At 40.6% G+C, this 22,769-nt stretch overlaps 1 protein-coding gene across 1 annotated transcript in view; it reads right to left on the bottom strand.

The window, feature by feature from the left end:
• Nucleotides 1-273: 273 nt before the first annotated feature.
• The window catches only part of LOC5573531 (ELAV-like protein 2), a 72,587-nt gene continuing 50,091 nt past the window's right edge, over nucleotides 274-22,769 (bottom strand). The window contains exons 2-4 of the mRNA XM_021847257.1: nucleotides 19,593-20,922; nucleotides 19,021-19,519; nucleotides 274-5,355 (exon numbers count right to left, since the gene is read on the bottom strand). Of these exons, the coding sequence (XP_021702949.1) occupies nucleotides 5,007-5,355; nucleotides 19,021-19,519; nucleotides 19,593-19,785 (1,041 nt within the window). The 5' untranslated portion in view covers nucleotides 19,786-20,922 and the 3' untranslated portion in view covers nucleotides 274-5,006. The remainder of the gene's footprint in view (nucleotides 5,356-19,020; nucleotides 19,520-19,592; nucleotides 20,923-22,769) is intronic.

Below are 22,769 nucleotides of genomic sequence, written 5' to 3'. Positions count from 1 at the left end.
GATGGTGTAGGTTAATAGCACTGTTACTGACGATGCCACAAGAGTTGGGAAGATGTTCATTCATGCTTCGGTACAAGGAAACTAAAACTCTGAGACGGAGAGATCGTTTTTAAACTGTTTTATTTGCTTTTATTACCGTTTTTCCTCTTTTTCTAAAATGACATAAAAATCAATTAAATAGGTTTTGTAGCTTAGTTTTCCATTAATTTGGGGATTTTTTTGAATACTGATAATATTTTTTTACTTTTTTCTTGTTAATTATTAAGTTTTACATATTTCACTGGTTTTGCTGCTTCTGCTGTCGCCATTGTTGTTCTTGTTGTTGTTGACGCAGACAGTCCGATGATTTGCGCTTCCATTTTCTTTCCTGCGACCATTGAATGTTTTTAGTGAATCGGAAATAAAATGCTTCATCGGTTGTGTGTTTCATAAAACTTTAATTTCTTTCCCCTTTTACAGTTGCCATTAATATAGATTCGGTTGCTTTGTTAAGGGTTCTGAAACAATTATATTGAATTTCGGTCTAGCATTTGTTCCAAATAGGTCTTACTTTGCTTTGATTACTATTCGGCTGATCGCGCCGAGGGGCCCTCAGATAGTCGGATGTTAGTTTTCGCATCGATTGGTTAACATTCTCAATCTCCAAGGTGGGAAAATGGCTCTCTTTCGGAGTTGAGGGACAATTTTCGGGTCTAAATAAGCGTATTTGTTTTTCACATGAGCGAGAAAATTTCCTACTTGTAAGTATGGGTGCTTGCCCCAACCGAACGACGGCTAACAGTAGAGCAGCGGGGATCGAGTAAATATGCGCTAAATTTGTTTCGAGGGGCCCCTCGGCGCGATGTTCTGTCTGTTCTAACGGATCACATGGCCTACTTTGGTGGTAGATTTTGCGCTATCGTTTTATATCTTTTTTCCCTCTAAATGTCAATGTTTTGTTGTTCTGTTGATAGTTGTCAATGTCGTCTAACAAATGGATGGAGATTAGTTTTGTTTAGTTGTTCAATGTTTGTTTTGTTGCGCGAAAAGTAGACGTTCAGTCAAAATGGAGTCTGTGGTGTGGAGGAAATGCTTGTGGAATTGAAATTGTCTGCTTGAGGTCTGGAAAAGGTAAACAAACCGGGAAGATGGTAGGTCCTTAAAAGCGTCATCTTGGTGTTTCTCTCTTTTGCTCTGGCGTGTGCGCCATCTTCTTCCTTTGGTCACACACACAATGGACTGAAATGTTAATGATTGATCGATTTGTTTGTGTGTGGTTTTTGTATGTTTTGCTTTATTAATCTGTTAATGTTTTTCTCCGTATGATTTGCTCGTTGTATTCGTTGACGTTTCGACTCACTTGTGCTGCCGTTCTTCTTTTCTTCCGTTTATCGTCGGTTATTGTTTTCCCATGTGGAAGTTGCTCCGGGAGATCCGGTTCTGCGTTCTTTTCCTAAGTTTGCGCGCTGAATACAAATGCTTCGCTTACACTGAGCGTTTTAAAAACTTTTACATCCAGTCTCATTGTTTACCAACAGTTGTTTTTTGCCTTATGTTGTTTAATTATTATTATTCTTGCTGTTTCGGGGATTATTTGCTTCGGTCAATATTTTGCCTAGTAAAATAACAGGTTTTGCTCGTTCGCTTTCGTGTTTTTTATTCAGTACAACGGGGGGTAAAAATTGCGGTATGTCTTTTCCTGTAAATGGATTTAGCTTGTCCTTTGTTTGCAGAATGGGAGATTCGGGTTTGGTTGTTTACAATGGCTACATCACGGCTGAGAAATGAGTTCTGGATTAATCTGGAACAGTTTTGCGCTTGTATTTTGCTTCAGTTGTTCTTCAATGAATGATAATAGAATAGTTTTTTGTTTTCGTTATAATAATATGCAAATATAACATGTATCTTATAATTTTCTTTAATTTCTTTTAGTTTTCTTGTTTCGAATACATAAAATTTAATATCAATACTAGTGACAAGTTGCTCGCTTTGCTTTTGCTTGTGTTTGTGTGTTCTTGATGCGCGAATCTGTGACGAATTCGTTCGTTTGTGTCTCTGTGAGTTTGCGTTCTTATGTTTGTGTGCGTCAAGTGTAAGAAAATAGATTAAATTATCTGTTTTGCAATACCCGAACAAGTAGGCTATGCTGTAAAATTATCTTGCTGAATGTGATCGTACATTGAACTTACTGTTTGTGCTGTGTGTGAGTGAAGCATTCGGTACTAAGAACTGTCACTTCAAGTGATGTGGGCCAAGATGGCTCTGATTGTTTGTTTTCTTGTTTCTGCTAACTGTCAAACGGCGGATGACTCAATTCTTTCTTGTTCTCCCATGATGGCCGCTGCTCTGATGTGTCTACTTGCACAATAATTGATACAATACTTTCCCTTAAACATATTGCGTATGCTGCGATTTGAATAATTTATATGAATATAATATCTAATCAATAAAATTTTGACTAAAATCGAGAAAAGTAGTTTTTTTATGCATAAAATCATCAATACGTTTACTTTTTGTCTACTAAATTTACGTAAGTTTTGCTTCGGTTGACTAATACTTTATTATTTGTTTTTAGCTTACACAATTGATTTAAAGTAGCCAAGGAGAAATAACAAAGACAGCGTTTTGAAAATAGGAATCTGAACAAAGATCAAAGATCGCTTCTGTGTGTGCGTACCAGATTTTATTTGTCTTTTTCTTCATCGACCTTGCTTCCGTCCGTCTCACCGCCTACCGCGACGCGTCACACAAGATGGCTTCCCTTTCGGTTAGTTAGTTTTAATTTGAGTTAAGCGCAATAGTCCAGTTAGTATCGAATTCACCTTAAACTTAGTTCCACTAATATAAATTTAGTTTAAAAACTGATCACGAATATAAACATTGATATAAGGGATTATAAGAGAGAGAAAAACCCACTGAAGTAAAATTTCACTACCAACATTTTGTAAGAGTATTTTTTTTTGAATATTTTTCTTTACTTAGTAGACGTCAAATTTGCTTAAATTCAATTTCCTTTTGGTTTTGGTAAACGAGTACGAGTGACGAAAAAGTATTTTCCATTCTTTGAGTTAGTTTCCTTTGCTTAAACGCTAAACATAACACTAAATCAATTGCAGTACGGGTACGTTTTCTTTCATATTTTTTTTTGGTTTGATTTTTCATCTACCTCTTCGTCTTCGGATTCAATGAACAAACGTCAAAAACAAAGTCAAACACGAGAGAATTATGTTTTAAAACCATTTATACGCTCCTACAAATTAGGGTGACTAGATTCAGTTGTTTTGTGAGTGAGTTGGTGTGTTGGTGTCTGTCAAATCAAACTGCCGTTCTCGGTGTGTTCGTGTGTTGAAGTGTCAAAGTTCGTCTCTTTCGGGCAAATTGCATGTTTTGTTATCGTTTTTTTTTTGTTTTGTTTTGCTAGGAAAATGGGGGAGAACAATTACAACTAGAAAGATAGAGAGCGATAGATGATCGATTCCAGGGTTCTGTTCTCGATTCGATTTAAAAGTGTACACAGTTTGAAAGAAGAGTTTTAAGATTAATACGGCTTAAGAGAAGTTTTACTTAAAAATTGCATTTGCGTTGTTGTGGTTAGGTTGTGATGTTTTTAAAAATTCAAAAATCCATCGATAATTAGCGTTTACGTTTGTTTGCTTGATGCGTTAAGTTTGTATAATATTGATTAAATAAATTATCCGTTGAATAAATATACAATGTGTGAGATTACAATTATAAGGTTACAGAATTAAATGAACTTATTACACCATTCCCATTGGTTTATTATGATCTTCTTCTTCTGCTTCTTCGCCTTCGTCATTATCGCTTGCCTTCTTAAAAATTACGCGTTGTTTATGATTTCACTTGTTTTTTTTTGTTTGCTGTGTTTACTATTCACGTCATATTGAAACATTCAAGAATAAATTAGTATATAAATAAATAGAGTTTTTTGTTTGCGTTATATTTAGATTAGCTTCAATTTAGTTACGAGATCATTCAGCGTTTTGCCGAGTGGACACGGTTTGGCTGCGATTCGGTCGTTCGGTTGCGGCAAGCTTCCGGACGGCCATCCCCGTTTGCCATTCTCCCGCGCGAATCAATTTGGCTAATATATTCATTTAAATATATAGAGATAGTACCATGTTTCTAATACATTATTGCACATTTATATTTGTTTTCACTTGGATTCTTCGACTTTTTAGTTTCGCTTTTGCTTTCATTTCATCATCGTCACGGAGTAAACATTGAGCGTTCGGTAAAATTCGCTAATTTCCTTCGATTCGTGCGTGGAATCACAGCAAGCGGGTTGGCTTCGGTAGGTTCGTGCTCGCCGCTAGGTGTCGCCAGGGAACGACCGAACGCGCTGCAACCGCCTCGGCAAATGGCTAATAACAATTATATTTTCGGCTTTTCTTTGAGTTTTAAATGATTCTGCTATTTGTTGTTCTTCCTCAGTAATTCGGCTTGATTCGCATTTTTTTTTTGCTAGTTAGGAAATATCAAATTATTTTCTGTATTCATCTATATACAATATTTTTGAAATATTATTGCACCTTTCTGTTGTTTCACTTCGTCTTCGTATATTTTCCTTAATAAATTTTTGTTATAAGAGTATTCCATTGATTCACTTGATATCTTAATAGCTTTACGAATGATATTTCCTTTCGGTTTTTGTCGAGTGTTGCTGCGTGCGCTCAAAGTAAATCAGAATCCTCGGGAAAACAACACAGGAGACGCTACTTTCCTACACTGCATATTTTTGGGTTTTCTTCGTTCTATATAAGGAACAGGTGTTGTCTTTTAAAGTGGTTCCTATCAGGAAAAATGAGTTGACAAATGCAAGTGCTTTGTGACCGTGTTCATTCTGTATGTATTCTTCATAGGAAAGAAGGATTGAGGGAATTGGGAGAAGGTCGAGGGCGGGGCGTATCTCTGTTTGATCTGTCATTCACGTGGGATTCAGCTTCGAGAAAAAACCGTGTGCTTGGTGTGTGAGTGGGAAGAATACAAACTTAGAATTTTTCCCAGTTTTAGTTCGTTTTCGACTTGGTGTTGTTCGTCTTGAAGCTGACCTGGAGCACCCGGTTGCCGAGGGTGTATCCGTTGAGGGACTGGACAGCGACCACGGCTTCGTCGTAGTTGGTCATCGTGACGAACCCGAAGCCCTTGCACTTGTTCGTCTGGAGATCCTTGATGACCTTCACGCTCTGCACGGCACCGAACGGGCCGAACAGCTGCCACAGGACGTTCTCCTCCGTTTCCGGGGCCAGGTTGTACACGAAGATACACCAGCCGGATCCGTTGATGGCGTTGGCCGAGAGCACTGAAGTACCTAGGTCACCGGTCAACGGCGAGTAGCGACTGAAGTTGGAAGGAAGGCTGGAAAGAAAGATGCACGGAATTAGTGTCAGTTTGGTTTTGATTATGCAGTGTTCTATTACAATGAGATTAGTTCATTGTATCAGACATATCAAGATGCTTAAGAACACATCATGTTCAAAATTATTCATCAAAACATGGGAATACATGCTCATTTATACAAATATCCGGGAGTAACATATAGCCATCGTAAATCAGAAATGACAATAAGAACTTGGCATTATTTGGTCGGAACTACGTTTGGTAATTGAAAGGTGAGAACGTTACTGCAATAAACACCTGAACAGAGTGACATAGCAAAATATGGTAACTTTATTAGCAGTTCAAACGCATCTCGTAAAAGCTTTGTTATGGAAATCTAATAGTGTCTAGTACTGAGTTTAATTTTTAATTTTTCTTTTTGCATAAGAGCACGCGTCAACTTGGAGTGTCAACGTAGCGTAGTTGGCCGCACATTCGCTTTGTATGCAGATGATCATGATTACAAGTCCCTCTAAAACCCGTCCAACGCCATGACTGACTGAAAACGGACTGACAACTGACCCTCTTCCGTGCGAAGAAACTCTTATAAACCCGGATATCGTGCTCCTTCATCTACTGGCGGAAGCAGAGTACAAAAGAGGTAACGTCGGATAAGATCCAAAAATGGACATGATCGATAAAGTAGGATTGGGTATTTTCTTGTGAAAATTTGGGTAAAAGTGGTTTAGGGTGTATTGTTTACACCGTATATTTATCGCTGTCAGTTTTTTAGAAGTTTGAAAAAAAATGCGTCATCCGAAAAGCCACGTCGTCGCGAATCGATTGTTCGCAAGCACCTGTAAAATTCTCAACTCTCATCGGGACATTGGAAACAGCTTGAAATCGTGTAGTCAACGGTGAGTAGTGTGATTAAACTTAACAACATCTAGCATCGAACGGAAGGAGCAATGCGGTCAGTATGGATGTTCTATTAGTGATCAGAATCACAAGCGCGTCATGCACGTGTTTAGGCGGAATTCCAATGTTTTAGTCAGGGATGTTGTCAAATAGTTGAATCTGTCCCAGTGTTTCGTTCAGACTGCCAAAGCCCGGGAGAAACTGCATACGTACAAAGTGCAGAAGGCTCCAAATCATGACAATGGCAAAGTTCGGAGGGAAAGTCATAGTCACAGAAACTGTAAACCAAGGTGCTGACGAAGCTTTCTTGTCTCATCATGGATGATGAGTCTTACGTCATACTTACGGGGATGCAAAATGGTGAGTCGACGAAGTTCTCACAAGTTTCTAACTCATGTTTCCACGGGTCGACGGATGACAAATGACCGCCAGCTAAGCGTTGCGTGCTTAGCTGGTAGTGCAGCCTGGGCTCTGTTGTTCTTCTGACTTCAGCTAGATTGAGAATGTGCGTCCACCGAGCGTCTGTTAACCAAAGAGGTGTGGCTCAAACAGCGGTCGAATAAGAAATGCTCTTCCCCAGAAGCTACACCTAAGATGGCAGCCGCATCACAGCGAATAGGGAATAGGCTAACAATCTACTGTCCCCGAAACTAAAAAAAGTGTTCAAGACACCGACAGAGAAAGGATACGAACTGATTGGCAACGACTTTTCGCGCGAAACAACGAATACGAATTGTAACATGGAACGTACTAGCCCTAGCCCATCAGGGTAAACTGGCACAACTCGCCAACGAGGCGCGTCGCATGAAGCTCGAAATCCTAGGACCGAGCGAAGTCCGTTGGCCAAACTTTGGAGAACACAGAATACCATCGGGACAGATTCTGCTATATTCCGACCTGCGAGGTGAACACGCTCCTCAGCATCGTGGAGTTGGCTTTCTGTTTATCGCCTAAGCTTACGCCTCGCTTATGAAATAAGAGAATAATGGTCGCCAGATTTAGAACATGGGTTCGAAACCTAGCAATAGTCCAATGTTATGCGCCAACCGATGCTCCCAAATTGCAGGACAAAGAGAACTTTTACTGTCAACTTAATACTGTCGTGGATAAGATTCCGAAGGGTGATATCAAGATCTACGTGGGCGACTTCAATGCGAAGATTGGATCCAATAACTCGAGCCCGTCATGGCAAGCCATGGCAACAACGACATGGTGATCGGGGGATCGCTCTTGCCCCATCGTCCGGTTCACAAGGTCACGTGGGTCTCCCGTGCGGCTTTACTGAAAATCAAATCGACCATATCTGTATCAGCCGAAAGTAGAAAAAGTAACGCTGCTTCTGCGCATTGCGCGGATTCGTCGACAGGAGGCAAGAATCGGACGTAGATTTAACACACGCCGACTGGAAGATGCCACAGTGAAAAGGTCCTTCGTCGAAGAACGGGAGACTCATACTGCAAATATTTCAGAAGGTGGCAGCGTAGAAGAGCAATGAATCGCCATCAAGAATGCCTTTATTACTACTAGCGAAAATAATCTGGGTGAGCTACGCACTCGGAGAAACAGTGGATTACCGATGAAACCTGGAGGGAGATAGAGGATCGGAGAAAAGCCAAAGTTGTGATAGAGCGGGCGAGAACCAGAGGGGTCGAGGAACTTTCCCGTCAACGATACTCGACAGGTGCGAACGCCGCAGTGACCGGCGACATTCGTCTCCTCTACGATATCTTACGACGCCTTAGCGAGGCAAAGATGAATTCGACGATGACCGTGGAAGACACGCCTGGACAGCTGTTAACCGACACCGACACAGAAACTTGGAAGCTTCTCGTCTGAAGCTTGAAGGATTATCTTTCCGAATGCTTGCAAGCTTCTATTTCAGAAGCTAGAAAACTTCTCTTTAAGAAGCTTGGATGCTTCTCTTCCAGAAGCTTGGAAGCTTCTCTTCCAGGGGCTTCACGCTAAGCCTGCTCAACGCAGCCCATGTGTTAAAACTACACAGAATGAGGCAACCAATGCAGGACTCTCTGGCTGAGTGAAAATTCTGTGTAAGTCGCACTCATGCCATGTGTAACCGATGTGTTGGCCATTGGCTGTGCGCGGATCGATGGAAATGGAACTGTCAGCCATCTCTCGCGCGGCAGCAAACAGTTGGCCGTTGGTAAGATGGAGAGTTTTCAGGGATTTTTTCCAGCGAAAAGCCGGAAGATGGTCGCAAATGAGAAAGTTTTTTCCCCATTTGCTTCCGTTTCGGCTATTCGAATGAAAAAATCTCTGAAAAACTTTAAAATCGGCATGTTTTTTTTAATGTTTTCAGAAGCAAAACAAACATGGAAGCGAATTCCGCATTCCAAGCGTTCCTCCTCTGTGCGCATTTCACTCATTCTGTTTGTTTACCACCGTTTGCACAAAACTGTGTACAGCCCCCTTTGCACAGAATCTGTGCTGCATGAAGAGAGGCCGATTTTGTGTACTCGGCACTCATTTTTGAGCGGATGAAGTTTAGCGTGTTGGAAGCTTTTTTTTCAGAAGTATGAAAGCTTCTCTTTCAAAAGCTTGGAAGATTCCCTTTCAGAAGCTGGAAGCTTCGCTTTTAGAAACTTGGAAGCTTTCTGTCAGAAGCTTAAAAGCTTCCCTTTCAGAAGCTTCAAAGCTTCTCTTTAAGAAGCTTGAAACCTTCCTTTTCAGAAGCTTTGAAGCTTCCCTTTCAGAAGTTTGGAAGCTTCCCTTTCAAAAGCTTGGAAGCACCCCTTTCAGAGGCTTTTCTTTCAGAAGCTTAGAAGCTTTTCTTTCAGAATTGGGTCCTAAAATTTTTAATGAAATCTTGTTTTTATTTAATAACACGAAAGCGCCTGTTACTGTAACTACTTTAGCAATTTTTCCCGCTCAAATAATGGCTATATCATGTTTAAACTTTAATTTAGGGGTCTATTTTGTAAATCGAACGGATTCATGTGACTCGTCTATAGTCATTGTCGATCAAAGTAAGCATGCATATTTCAGATGTCACTAGTCGACTCCCATAGTAATCCAGTAACATAGAGTGACAACTGTCGATAAACTCGAGTGACAGAGTCGAGTCGAGCAAAATTTTCGGTCGACAGTGACTCCAGTCGAGTCGTTTTTGGTCGACTCGACTTATAAAATAAGGCCCTTAAAAATTTGGTCCATTAATGAACCTTGACACTTTTGATCATGTTTGACGTTCGCTTAGTCGACAAAAACACCACAGGGGTTTTAGTTCGACCACTGGGGTTGTTCCTATCTGACATATCGTAAGGAACACGGAAAACAAAATACACCCAATATTTGAGTTTAAGCCAAAGGATGTGACAAAATCTAAAAAAAAATTTTGAGCTTAAACCAACGGAAAACATTAGAAAATTGAGTAAACGTGTGTTTTTGGCATAAACTTAAGCGTTTGGCACTAAAATTGGGACAGGTCTTTAGGACCCTATTATGGAAACTTCGCTTTCAGAAGCTTGGAAATTTATCTCAGAAGCTTGAAAGCTTCTTCTTCAGATGTCTTTCAGAAGCTTGGAAGATCCGCTTTTAGAAGCTTGAAAGTTTCTCTTTCAGGAGCTTGGAAGCTTATCGTTCGGAAGCTTGGAAGCTTTTCTTTCAGAAGCTTGGTAGCTTTTCTTTCTGAATCTTGGAAGATACTCACTCAGAAGCTGGGAAGCTTCTCGTCAAAAGCTTTTAAGTTGATCGTCAGAAGCTTGGAAGCTGCTCGTCATAAGCTTGGAATTTTCTCTTTCAGAAGCCTGGAAGTTTCTCTTTCACAAGCTTTGAAGCTTCTCTTTCAGAAGCTTGGAAGCTTCTCTTTCAGAAGCTTAGAAGCTTTTCTTACGAAAGCTTGGAAACATCTCCTTCAGAAGTTCGAAAGCTTCCCTTTCAGAAGCTTGAAAACTTCTCTTTCAGAAGCTTGGAAGCTTATTTTTCAAAAGCTAGAAAACTTCTCACCAGAAGCTTGGAAGCATCTCTTCAGAAGCTGGGAAGCTTCTCGTCATAAGCTTGGAAGTTCCTCTTCAAAAGCTTGAAAGCTTCTTCTCAGAAGTTTGGGAACTTCTCTTTCAGAAGCATGAAAGCTTCCCTTTCAGAAGCTTAAAAGATTTTTTTTCAGAAGCTTGGAAACTTCTCTTTCACTAGGTTGGAAGCTTCTCGTTAGAAGCTTGGAACTCCTCCTTCAGAAGCTTGGAAGCTTCTCTTTCAGAAACTTTTCTTTTACAAGCTTGGAAGCTTCTCGTCAGAAGCTTGGAATTTTCTCTTTCAGAAACCTGGAAGTTTCTCTTTCACAAGCTTGGAAGCTTCTCTTTCAGAAGCTTGGAAACATCTCCTTCAGAAGCTTGAAAGCTTCCCTTTCAGAAGCTTGAAAACTTCTATTTCAGGAGCTTGGAAGCTTCTTTTTCAAAAGTTTGGAAGCTTATCTTTCAGAAGCTTGGAAGCTTCTCTTACAGAAGTTTGGGAGCTTCTCTTTCACAAGCTTAAAAACTTCTCTTTCGCAATCTTGGAAGCTTCTCGTCGGAAGTTTGGAAACTTCTCCTTCAGAAGCTTGAAAGCTTCTCTTTCAAAAGCTTGCAAGCTTCCTGTCAGAAGCTTGAAAGCTTCTTTTCCAGAAGCTTGGAAGCCTCTCTTCTTAAAGCTTGGAAGCTTCCCTTCCAGAAGCTTGGAAGTTTCTCTTGCAGAAGCTGGTTTGAGCACTTCGAACATCTTTTTCAAGTACCAACCCGGCCACCAACTTCTCAGCATGATCCGGCAAGGGTTCGGCGTATTAGTCGCGTCGGCACCGAAACTGCAACACTGCAGAAAATAGAATCAGCCATTCAAAGTATGAAATCTAACAAAGCCCCTGGGGTCGATCCCGTATCAGCCGAGATGCTCATAGCAGACCCCGCAATATTCGCTCAACTGTTGCATCAACTATTCCGCAATATACGAGACACCGCGACTTTTCCGGCTGACTGGAAGCAAGGCGTTTTAGTGAAGGTACCCAAAAAGGGTGACCTCACTGTATGCGATAATTGGCGGGGCATCATGTTGCTATGAATTGTTCTCCAAGTTCTATGCAAAGTGATCCTATACCGGATCCAGGAGAAGATCGATGCGACTCTCCGTCGGCAGCAAGCGGGATTCCGTGCCAGACGGATCCTGAGCACTTAAATGACCTCGATTTGGCTGTTGATATTGCTATCCTAGCTCAACGGCGCTCTGATATGCAGACAATCTTGCCGAATGCTCCTCAGCGGCAGGTGTCACCATCAACGTCAACAAGCCCAAATCGTTGGATATCGACACGGCCAGCCATTCTAGATTTACAGTAGCCAGGCAAACAGCGGAGAACTTCCAATATCTTGGTAGCCAATTGGCGTCTGACGGTGGTACCAAGATCGACATAGGTGCATGGATCTAGAAGGCGAGGACTGCTTTTGCGAGTTTAAGAAATACCTGGAAGAACAGTCAGATTAGTCAACGCCCCAAAATTCGAATATTCAACTCCAATGTCAAATCTTTGCTGCTATACGCCAGTGAAACATGGTGTGTACCAGCGGAGAACACTCAACGGCTGCAGGTGTTCATCAACAGATGCATACGGTATATAATTCCGGCATGGTGGCTACATAACTGGACAGTAGCGTAGCTAGGGGGTGCGGTGGGTGCGGTCCGCACCGGGCCCCGAGCTTCTAGGGGCCCCAAAATTGCAGTACGGATATCTTATAGCATTAAAGATTCGACATAGCTTTGAGAAACTGGCAGTTTGTAAGATCAAAAAAAAAAAAAAAATTGAGCATGACAAGCAGACTTGGATCTGCGATGTACAGGGGCCCCTTGATTATCCCTGACTTTTAATATTTTAGAGATAGATTTAGAGTGCGTGGGCTGAGGGCTCCGGGAGGACCGTGACTGGGGGCCCCTAAAATGTGGGGCTCACAGTCACGGTCCTACTTGAGCCCTCAGCCCACCCTAAATCTATCCCACATTTTAGGGACCTCCACGAATATTTTCATTGTAAGTTATTTTCCTAAATTTATTTCTGTACAACCAGTACTTCATTGATGTCTATCAGTTAATGTAATCGATTTTTTATGAAATAAAATTTAACACTTCATAAAATAAGTTTTAATGTCATAAATTGAAAATGACACATTGGGGCGAAATTGATCACTATCTAAAAAAGCATATTTTACAATGTAAAATTTCCCTATCTACTAATTTTGGGTCTCCTAAATCTAAAAATGATGTAAAAATTCTTACAACTCGTGTATATTACCATTTTATTGCAAAATTAAACTTTGTAAATCTGCATAATACGCCTATATGTATGCAATTCTTCTTGAAATAAGCTAGTGTTTGGGCAAACCATCACCATCACATCCAACCGTATGATCGGCTCTGAGCTCTTCCTCTACAGCATCTACTACTGCATCATTCTATTACATAGTTAATCAATAACACAACGTAGTCTAGTCCGATTGAGTGTACACTTTGTTAAATTAAGAATGTGAAATAAATGTTTTACTATCTGTAAGAAATGTCGTCCATCGAGCCTATCCTGCCACTTGCTCGATCATAATGGTGCCGTGACCTGCAGTGCGACAAATCTACGTAGGATAGTGAGATAACGAAGCATTTCACCAATGAATAATCCTCATCATTTGCGAACAATGGATAACAGCTCCATGGAATCATCAACGGATCGTGTTGACAGCTCCCGCAACCGATGAAGAGGATCGCTTTATTATCCTGTATTTGGACGGTTTCGATTGAAGGTGAATGTGTGCAGTGCTTCTAACAGCGTTTCTTTCCGAGGTTACACAATGTACCTCGGCGGGACTCTACGTCCCCCGTAGCCTTCAATCTGCGCCGTGTTCGGAAATCAAGACGACCATGTTGCTTGAAGTCTCGTCAGTAAAGGGCCCCTAGCGGAAATCTCTGACGACGAAAATCAACTTATCGGAACCTTGCATCAGTTCGAACATTTGCAGGATCTATGTTAGAGTGTATCTTTTATTCTTATGTTGAAGTCAATACTTCAAGGCGGGGAGTATGTTTGGGCAAACCATCACCATCACATCCAACCGTATGATCGGCTCTGAGCTCTTCCTCTACAGCATCTACTACTGCATCATTCTATTACATAGTTAATCAATAACACAACGTAGTCTAGTCCGATTGAGTGTACACTTTGTTAAATTAAGAATGTGAAATAAATGTTTTACTATCTGTAAGAAATGTCGTCCATCGAGCCTATCCTGCCACTTGCTCGATCAGCTAGTTATTCAACAATAAACGGTTTTATGACCAAAACACTTTTTTGTAATGCTGTACGATTTCAAAAATGAGTTCAGCAGTTCACACTGAAGCTTACACTACATTTTTGACACTCAAAGTTTGCATGCAGGATTAGCACCAGCGAATTGTTCAGTACTGACTTTTCCAACAGTATTGCTAACACCTTCAAAAACTATGAATATGTTTATGCAAAATTGACGTAAAAAAAAGAAATAGTTTAAAATCATCATTAGACATCTATGAACTAGACAACATGGAATGTATGTGATTTCAACGAAGTATTAAGCATCCTTGAATGGAAATGCTATTTGGTACCGATTTAATCAAATTTACCTCAATGATCAATTTGCCCCCGGATTACGGTATATACATGAGTTAAAAGCTAAAGGTGTACATTTTGTTCAAATTTAAATGTTTGAGATATTCTCAAAAGCATGAATTTTGTAGAATGAGTAAGCTTACGACTTCAGGTCGACTATTTAGGCAGATGCAAATATTAATTTTCTTGTAAATCCAAGACCACTACCGACTGAGCGAAAAAATATTAAGGGCACAAACTTGAGTAAAACAGATAAAACACAAAAAGTTAATTTTACAAATTTTAATTTATTTTTATTATTTTAAACATTGAATGTATATCTACATTTTTCAGAATTTTTTTTTAAATCATCCAAAAATACCTACCAAAAATCATCCAAACTTATTCTCAAGTGACCTTGAATAACTCATCAGGGCATTTCTTAGAACATTTCTCCTGGTAATTTATATAAAATTATGCCATGGATTTATTATTATTCTTTATTAAACGTATCCAGAGATTCCTTTAAGATAATGTTGAAAAAAAAAACGAGAAAATATTTCCAATTATTCATTTAGGAATTCTTTCAGGATTTTTTGCAGAAATTCTTTATTTCTTCTGAATAAACAAAAGCAACAAATCCATGGAACTTTTTCCGGCGCTTTCATTAGATAATCTATCTGGCGTTCCTATGTGGTTGTAAATTCATTAATAAGCGGTTTCTTCACCACCGCTTAGGCCTTAAACCTGGTTTAATCGTATGGGTAAACGTGGTTTACGGCTTAAGCGAAGGTGAAGAAATCGGCCCTAAGTGATTTTTGATGAAATTGCCACAGGAAATCCAAAAATGTATACTCGGATTTTCTCAAGGTTTATTCAAGAACTCCTACAGAAATCATTCTAGGAATTTATCAAGGTTTCAACCACATTCCATTGAGGAGCCCTCTGAAAACCATTTGAAGGATTTCTTGGCGTACCGTTGGCCAAGAAATCCCATATTTTCCCTAAGTATTCCTTTACCACTAGCTTCAGGGATTCTTTGTTTTATTTATTTCAAATATACTTTCTGAAATTTATTTGATGATTTTTCTTCTGGTATTTATATTAGAAGTTTGAATTCCTCAGATAATTGGGAATTCTTTTAGATACGTCCCTCATTTTTCCCAGGGAGCTCTTCATGGATTCATCCATTCAGGGCCGTATTTACGGGGGGTCCATAGGGGCCATGGCCTAAAATATTGTACTGTTTCCATGCTTTCCAATGGAATATTAAGCCATTTTTCAGTTTGAAAAAGAGATAACCCAGGTAACCAATAAGCATTTGAATAAGCCGTAAATCAGTCTTTTGATTGCATTTCATATGCTAACTGCCTTAATACAGCAGACAGATTGCTTAGCTGCCTTAAAATAGCAAATGGACTGCCATTCAAAAGTTGTTGACTGTTAATCAGCATTCCAAATGCACAACATGTTTCGATTTCCGAACATTTCAGTTGCTTGTATACTGCCACGAAACTGCTAAGAGAGGCGAATGTTTTCGTAAGCTACCAAACTTTTATCTCTCACGCTGGCCAACAGGACACCCTTTCACGCCTTTAAAGAGGAATCGTGAGAACATAACTGTATGATAGCTGATGAAACAACATTTGAAAACTTAAAAAGGATATTATGATCACTGGAATCACATTCAAATCTGAAACATGTGTTTGTGTAAATTTTTAATCACGCAGAGAGAATTGTTGAAACTATTTTAATTTCTTTCAAATAAGAGAAGGGCAAAATCCCGTATGCAGTGGTTTTATGTTAGATTAATTGTAAAATTCAAATTTCTTCTCTACATTTGGTACATTTGTGTTCTTATTTCTGCAGCATGTTTAAATTGCAAACAAAAACAAGAAAATATGCGTAGCTTTTTTTACGTCATTTTCTAGAATGACAAGAGAGGGTATGCCGGTGGCCTACATGAGCGTCTCGTTCATACCCAACACTATCGATCGACCCAACACCATTCCTTTTCCCTTTTTACACTTATGATAGATTAAACCAACAGGAGAGAGATCTTTCTCACGCCAACACCTATTTCATTCGATCGCCCAGACTGCAAATGTTTGCAAAGCAGAAATGAAATCATGTAGAAGCAAAGTTAAAGTATTGCGAAAAATCTACGCGCATTACATTTTCATTTATAGCTCATCCTGTAGCGCGACGTACCACCAATCACCACTCGTCAATCGTAGGGGGTCATAGGTTCCGAATCCCAGTGGAACGACAAAAAGTCGAGTATCAACAAACATGTTGGAGTAGGAACAGCAGCGATCTGAGACGAAGACAAAAATAGAATTAAAAGATGACAGATGGGTACGAAAGATGGAAGGAGGGCGGGAAGAGAGAGATATATTTTTGTTTTGCTCTACGTGAGACGTTACTATCTGGACGTTATCATTTTTGACAACCTGATACGAAATTTCTGAAGGCCTAGCATTTAAGCAGCCGTATATCGGGCCAAAACCTGCATTTAGGTAGCATTTATGGCGCATATACGGCTTGCTAGCATTAAATGACCTGCAGTAAAGGCGCATATACTGCTAAATAAATGCTTTTTTAAGTGCTTATTGGTTACCTGGGAATTTATAGAAGATTGGTTTGCTTCTTGGCTCTCATACAATTTGTACGGAGTTGCTATGGCTGGAAAGTTTCAAAACCGTTTTTCCTCAAAGGTAAGTTTAGTGTACCCATTGATCTCTACTCGCGCTTATGGAAGGTTCAAAGCAGTTCAAAACTACACGGGTAGAAATCAGAATCCAAAAACAAGATTATGACATACTCATGATATCATGAGTCAGATTGCCGTAACGCAACACACGCGTAAGGTTTTTATTGCTGATTTCTCGGAATCATGATTAAAATGCCAAAAATGCTAAGTCGCGCATCCGTTTATGATCGAAAAAATAAAAATAATAAAAAAATATCATACACTGAGACGAACCTTCCGATTGTAAGCCACCTACTCTACCACCCATCCTCTTCGTCATCTTAAATTAAGAGTGATCGATACGAATGAGTTGAAGCAAAGTGCGCCGCTTAGTGTTTTCACACTGGATGTTACGCTTATGAGGAATCATGATTATGACTCCAGGAACCATGATTTGTGATCCTGATATTATGACCTAAGCAATTTATGAATTTCATGATTTGTAAATCATGATATGGGGATCAGATTTTTTTCCGTGTAACTTCTGGTAATTAGAACCTTTTCTAAAACATTAAGGTAATACGAGATATCCGTGCTACATTTCCCATTTTTTTATCTCGTTCTACCAATTATCACCAAAACTTTAATCAATCAAATGTACTATAGGAAATGTTTTTTTAAAGGCCCCCACAAGACTCTGGTCCCTGGGCCCCCACATTTGTTAAGCCGGCTCTATTCCTACAATGAGTTTTTCAAGTGATAAAAGCAGTAATATTCCCAGAAACTTCTAAGCGATTCTACAGTTTCTTCTAGATTTTTGTTATACATTCTTACAAGACTTCTGTTATAAGGAGTTTTGCCAAAAATTTAAAAAAAAAGAATACATACATTTCTGGAATTTTGACACAGTTCAAGGAAAATATTTTTACTTCAGAAGATTTCCTGCATGTTTTTTTTTCAAGGTATGTATATTTCAAAATTTTATCTCAGGATACCTCTATGAGTTTCGTTGGGATTCCTCATAAAATAACATCAATAATAACATCAAACATTTCATCTTGATTGCCTCCTAGATCTGCATCAAAAACCACAAATAAAATCAATTATTTGCGCAATACTAAAATAGAGCCGTTTCATCGCCTAATTTCTAATGAATTGAGATATTTTTCCACGAGCCTTCAAAGCGTTCGTCTAGGTATAACCGTAAGCAAACTACTAAATACCGTACATCATAACAGAAATTTATCCAAGAATTCCTTCAAACATCCTTTAAAACATAAATTTATAGGAACTTATGCAGCAATTGCTTCATAGATATATTCAAAAACCACTTCCATAACATCAAAAACTACTTCCTGACGGACTTCCTGGCTAAGTCCTCGTATGGATTAATTTTTACTAGCAGAATATATTTTGACCTTTAAATCACGTTTTTTAATATTAGACGTTTTTGACAAAAATATGTAGGTATGTGTAAGCTAATAAGGCGTATTTAGCAAACCTCTATTTGAGGGGCCCCCAAATCTATCTCCGCACCGGGCCCCCAAAACCCTAGCTACGCCACTGTAACTGGATCTCTAATGCTGAGCTCCATCGTCGGTGCCACCAGTAACCGTTACAAAGTGAAATTCGACAACGAAAGTGGGGGTGGGTTGCTGGATTGGAATCTAGCAGGACATCGCAGCAGAGGCAGACCCATAGGCCCATGGCGGCGCAGCCTCAACAAAGAAATAAAAGAAGTCGACGACAATTTCACTTGGCAGCAGATCAAGGCGATAGCTGGCAATCGCCCAGGATGGTAATCTTTCACGTCGGCCCTATGTACCAGAATGGGTGCCCAGGACCTATAAGTAAGAAAGGGACTTACGGCAGCTTCGTGGGCTACTATTCTTTACCGCTCAGCACAAGTTTGATGTCCCGGAAGAGGTAAGGAAGCAGAGACTTAAAAAGTATGCCATGAAATTCGTGAATTGGCAAGCGATCTGCTCATGTGACAAACTGAGTGCGCCGTTCGTGGCTACCGGGACTAATCGGGGAGATGTATCTTAAGGAGTGTCTACAGAAGCTTCTGCTTCCTCTGTTGAAGCAAAACAAGCGCCCAATGATCTTCGGGCCGGATCTGGATTTCGTGCCACTATTCAAATGTTGTACTGGAGTGGTACGAAGCCAACGGGGTCACTTTCGTGCTCAAGGACATGAACCCCCTAACAAACCGTAAGCATCCCATGGAGATCAGTTTGAAACCGTCATCGTGATCCTCAAGCTAGCGAATAGAGCTCATTAGGTTAACCAAAAGGGGAGTTCTGTCAACTCTTCATAAATCAATGCTATCTATCTTGATATGGAGTTATACGGCTATCTCGACGATCCCTTGAACCGCAGTTGCACCGAATTTGTGTTCTTCATTTCGATGCCTCCACAATTCGATGGTCCCTTCGAGTTACGTAGAGTTTACTGAATGTCTCGCCTACTGTGCTAGTTGTCGAAACTATTTAGATTGACTCACCTGAAGCGTCCGCTGAGCGGGTGGATCGGCCCGGGTGGGAATCGTCGCAGGTTCGGCGTCGGCGTCAGGTACGCGGCCAGCGGCGGGATCGCCTTGTTGATGTTATTGCTCGGGTTGTTGGCGAACTTGACGGTGATCGGTTCGGAGGCGCCCTTCGGCGTCGTTCCGTTCAGCTGCTGGATGGCCCGTTCCGCCTCCGAGCGCTGATCGAACCGGATGAAGCCAACGCCCTTCGATAGGCCGGTAATGTTGTCGCACAGGATGCGCGAGGTGATGATCTGGCCGTACGGCTGGAAGAGCGCCTCCAGATCCTGCTGGGTCATGCTCTTCGACAGGCCGGACACGTACAGATTGGCGCCCTTGATGGCGTCCGAGCTGGGCCGTGCGAACGACACCTTGATCGTTTTGTTCTGTAGTCTTAATCCGTTAAAGGTATTTATTGCTTTATCCGCATCTTCCGCGCGGTGGTAGTTGACGAAGCCGTAACCAAGACTTTGTCCTACGTCGAACAAAAGAAAAGACCCCGAATTAGTCCAACTCCTGAACATCCCAACAACGCCTTCGATACTTACCGGTAACTTTATCCCTAATCAATTTGCAGCTCTCGACGTCGCCGATGCTGGAGAAGAGCGACTTGACCTCCTCCTGGGTCATCGTCTGTGGCAGATAGTTGACAATCAGGTTGGTCTTGCTGTCCTCCTGGCCGCTACCAATGGAACCGGAGCGACCATTTTGCTGTACTGTCTCCAAACCGTTCGCCATCATCGTCTGCTTGCCGTGCGGTCTTCTTCTTTTTTGTTTGGTTTAAGCTTACTGGTACTGTATTGTTGGATGGATTAGCTGTTGCTCTTTGCTTTTGCTTTCGCCCTAAATCAGATACAAATTGTTTTGCTCTAACAACGTGGTAGCGCTAGCGCCAAGGTAAATCACTATCAACTTTTCTTTCTCTTAGTAGGTTGTTGATTCTCTAAACAGGTTTTTCTTAAGGGGGAATGTTGTGCTATGCACTCGCTGTAATCTCTAGCTAAAGAAGTGAAAACTCTGTCCTTTCTCTCTGTCTTACAATAAAGGAAATTCTCTTTTTAATCTTAAATCTGCTTTTGCTTTAGGTTTTTTTTAGTCGGAAAACGCCTGGATCAAGGGAATCGGCCGGATTCCTTCGTTCGTTGCTAATAGCGACCTAATAGGTGGAGCTTCGACCGGCGAATCTGAATCTAAGATGGCGGGGCGTTACGCTCGTATTGTGTTATAGTTGTTTTGTAGTGCGGTTTCAAATTTCACTCCTGGTTTGCCTTGGGTGTTTGTTGCTGTTGTTGTTGTTCTTGTTGTAGTGCTGCTAAGTGTTGATTGTCGTTAATCTGACTCTTGGTTTTTGGTTGCTTGAAGTTATTTCCGTTTTGCTTTGTTGCTTTTACTGGATGCTCAAGTATAGGTACACGCGTTCGGTTTGCTTCTTGTATTTCTTATATTTTTTTCGGAATCGGGATGTGCAACTTCTGGATACAAGTTTGACTCGTGCGAAATCCTCAAGGAAACGGGCGGCGAAAAGTTTTAATTTCAGTGGGTTTTGGTAACGAAGTGCTTCGGGGTATAGATTCGAAAGCGGTCAATTTTTTGGTTGGATGACGTACGATGGCGTCGCGGGTGAGTGACCGGAATTCCTATTTTTTCTTCGGGGGATTAAAGTCCTCGTCTTTCCGAGTTTGTTGCTGCGGTTGTTGTCGACGCTTTTGCTAATTATTCGCTAAGTTTGGTTTTATATTGTAAATAGGAAGCAATTGATCCTTTTCTTATCTTGGTTTTTCGCTATAAATATTGTATATTGTTTTTTTTCTTGACTTTCTTATTTCTCTTGTATATATCTCGCGTTGTTGCCAAGGAAAGAGATCCAAATCCGAATATCTGGAAGAGATAGAAAAAAAGAAATAGGTTTAGTAAATGATAAGTGAATTTGATTATGAGTCACTAAATGAATGAGCTATATTACATTGGATTTATATGGAAGCATCACTCAATTATAAATTAAAACAAAGACGTCCTTCCTGATTGGTTCAAACTATTTTTGAGTAGAATATCAGATTTCAGTTAAAGTTACTATGCATTGATTCAGCACAGCCTACTATGCTACTGGATAGACATTATTGTCATGATTTTTTTTAAATTTCAGATAGTCAAGCAGAAGAATTTCTGCTAGAACCCTAGCAACATCATTATGGAAAACGTAGATGAATCCTTGCTGGATCAAGTATTCGACTGTGTCTCGTGTGGTAAAATCGCTAAAGGAGACCAAGACGACTCATCGACGACCTGGCAGCAGAAGAAGAGAGAAGACTTCAAGCGCAATCCAAAGCATTCGATTCTGGACTTAGCCAAGAAGGTCCATTCTTCCTTCTGGTTCGCCCAGTAGACAATGAAGCGGGACAGAATTATTTTTTCAAGGTAAGGAAGTCGCTTAACCAAACCGATAAACAGAATACGGTGACCTAATCCCGCACTAGGAAGCTGTACCGCGAGTGGTTGGTGCAACCGAAATGCATCGTAATGGACGACGAGACGTACATTAAATCCCAGGCCTGGAGTTTTTCGCCAGCAGGTCCCATCTGGATGTTCTTGAAAAGTTCCTTAAGAAGAAGGTCAATAAATTAATCAAGAAGTACTTGTTGCGAAAGGCGATCTGTGGCTGTGGCAAACTCAGCAAGCCGTGCATAGTACCGGCACCATCAACGACCAAATATATAATGAAGAATGCCTCCAGAAGCGCCTACTGCGCTTCATACGATCCCATAAAGGCGACACTCTGTTTTGGCCGGTTCTTGCATCATGCCATTACGCGAAACCGGTGATGGAGTAGTACGAAACCAATGATTTTGCACCGAAAGAGAAAAATTCGCTAAATCACCACAGTTTTGGGCAATTATAAAGCAAAAGCTCCGGCTAACAGGGAAGGTCTTCATAAACGACAAGAAAGAGTGGTACAGTACTCATCTACAAGTGCAAGAGCATTCGTGAGGCATATAAGGTGAGATTTATGGCTGAACGAGCTAAAACAAAACGTTCAACATTCACACCATCTGTTCATCGATTTTAAATCGGCCTACGATACAATCAATGCTATCAACGAAAACAGTTTCCCGAACAAACTAACATGATTGATCAAAGCGACGATGGGACAAGTGATGTGCGTTGTCCAAGTATCAGGGACATCTACAAAACGTTGATTAGACCGTTAATCTTTCAAATACAAATAATGAGTGCAGAGGATCAACGACACCTTCTATCTGTTTAAATGTACTTTGTCTTTAAATCGATATGACAAACAAATGCAAGAATCATTACTATACTTTACCAAACCACATCATCCTTAACGTAGCATCAGGTCATTGCCTGGAATCTGAACCCTCATTGAACGCATCCGATTACATCAGACAGAGTCTTGAAATAATGGCTGTATGAATAGAAAGCTACTTTTCTCTCGCACAATGATTCCACCGGCTACTCACTTACCTGTGACATTGGTATTTTCTATTCCGTGAACCGGTCGGGGGCAAAACAACCGAGCGGAAAATCGATTTCTGTTCAAGAGTTGAATGCACTGGCTGCTGGCAACTGTTCCTCTATACCTACCCGTATGGGAGAAGGTTCTAGAACGCACCGAGGGAGCTTTTCTTGAAATTAGTGATTTGCATTTTACAGGACTGGTGGCAGGTCTCTTTGCAGAGACTTGGTTACTTTTCCAATGCATTATTTTT

Source organism: Aedes aegypti, chromosome 1 (genome assembly GCF_002204515.2).
Source record: "Aedes aegypti strain LVP_AGWG chromosome 1, AaegL5.0 Primary Assembly, whole genome shotgun sequence".
Lineage (NCBI taxonomy): Eukaryota > Metazoa > Arthropoda > Insecta > Diptera > Culicidae > Aedes > Aedes aegypti.
The sequence above is the reverse complement of the archived record's forward strand: the minus strand, read 5'-3'. Positions and strand labels throughout refer to the sequence as shown.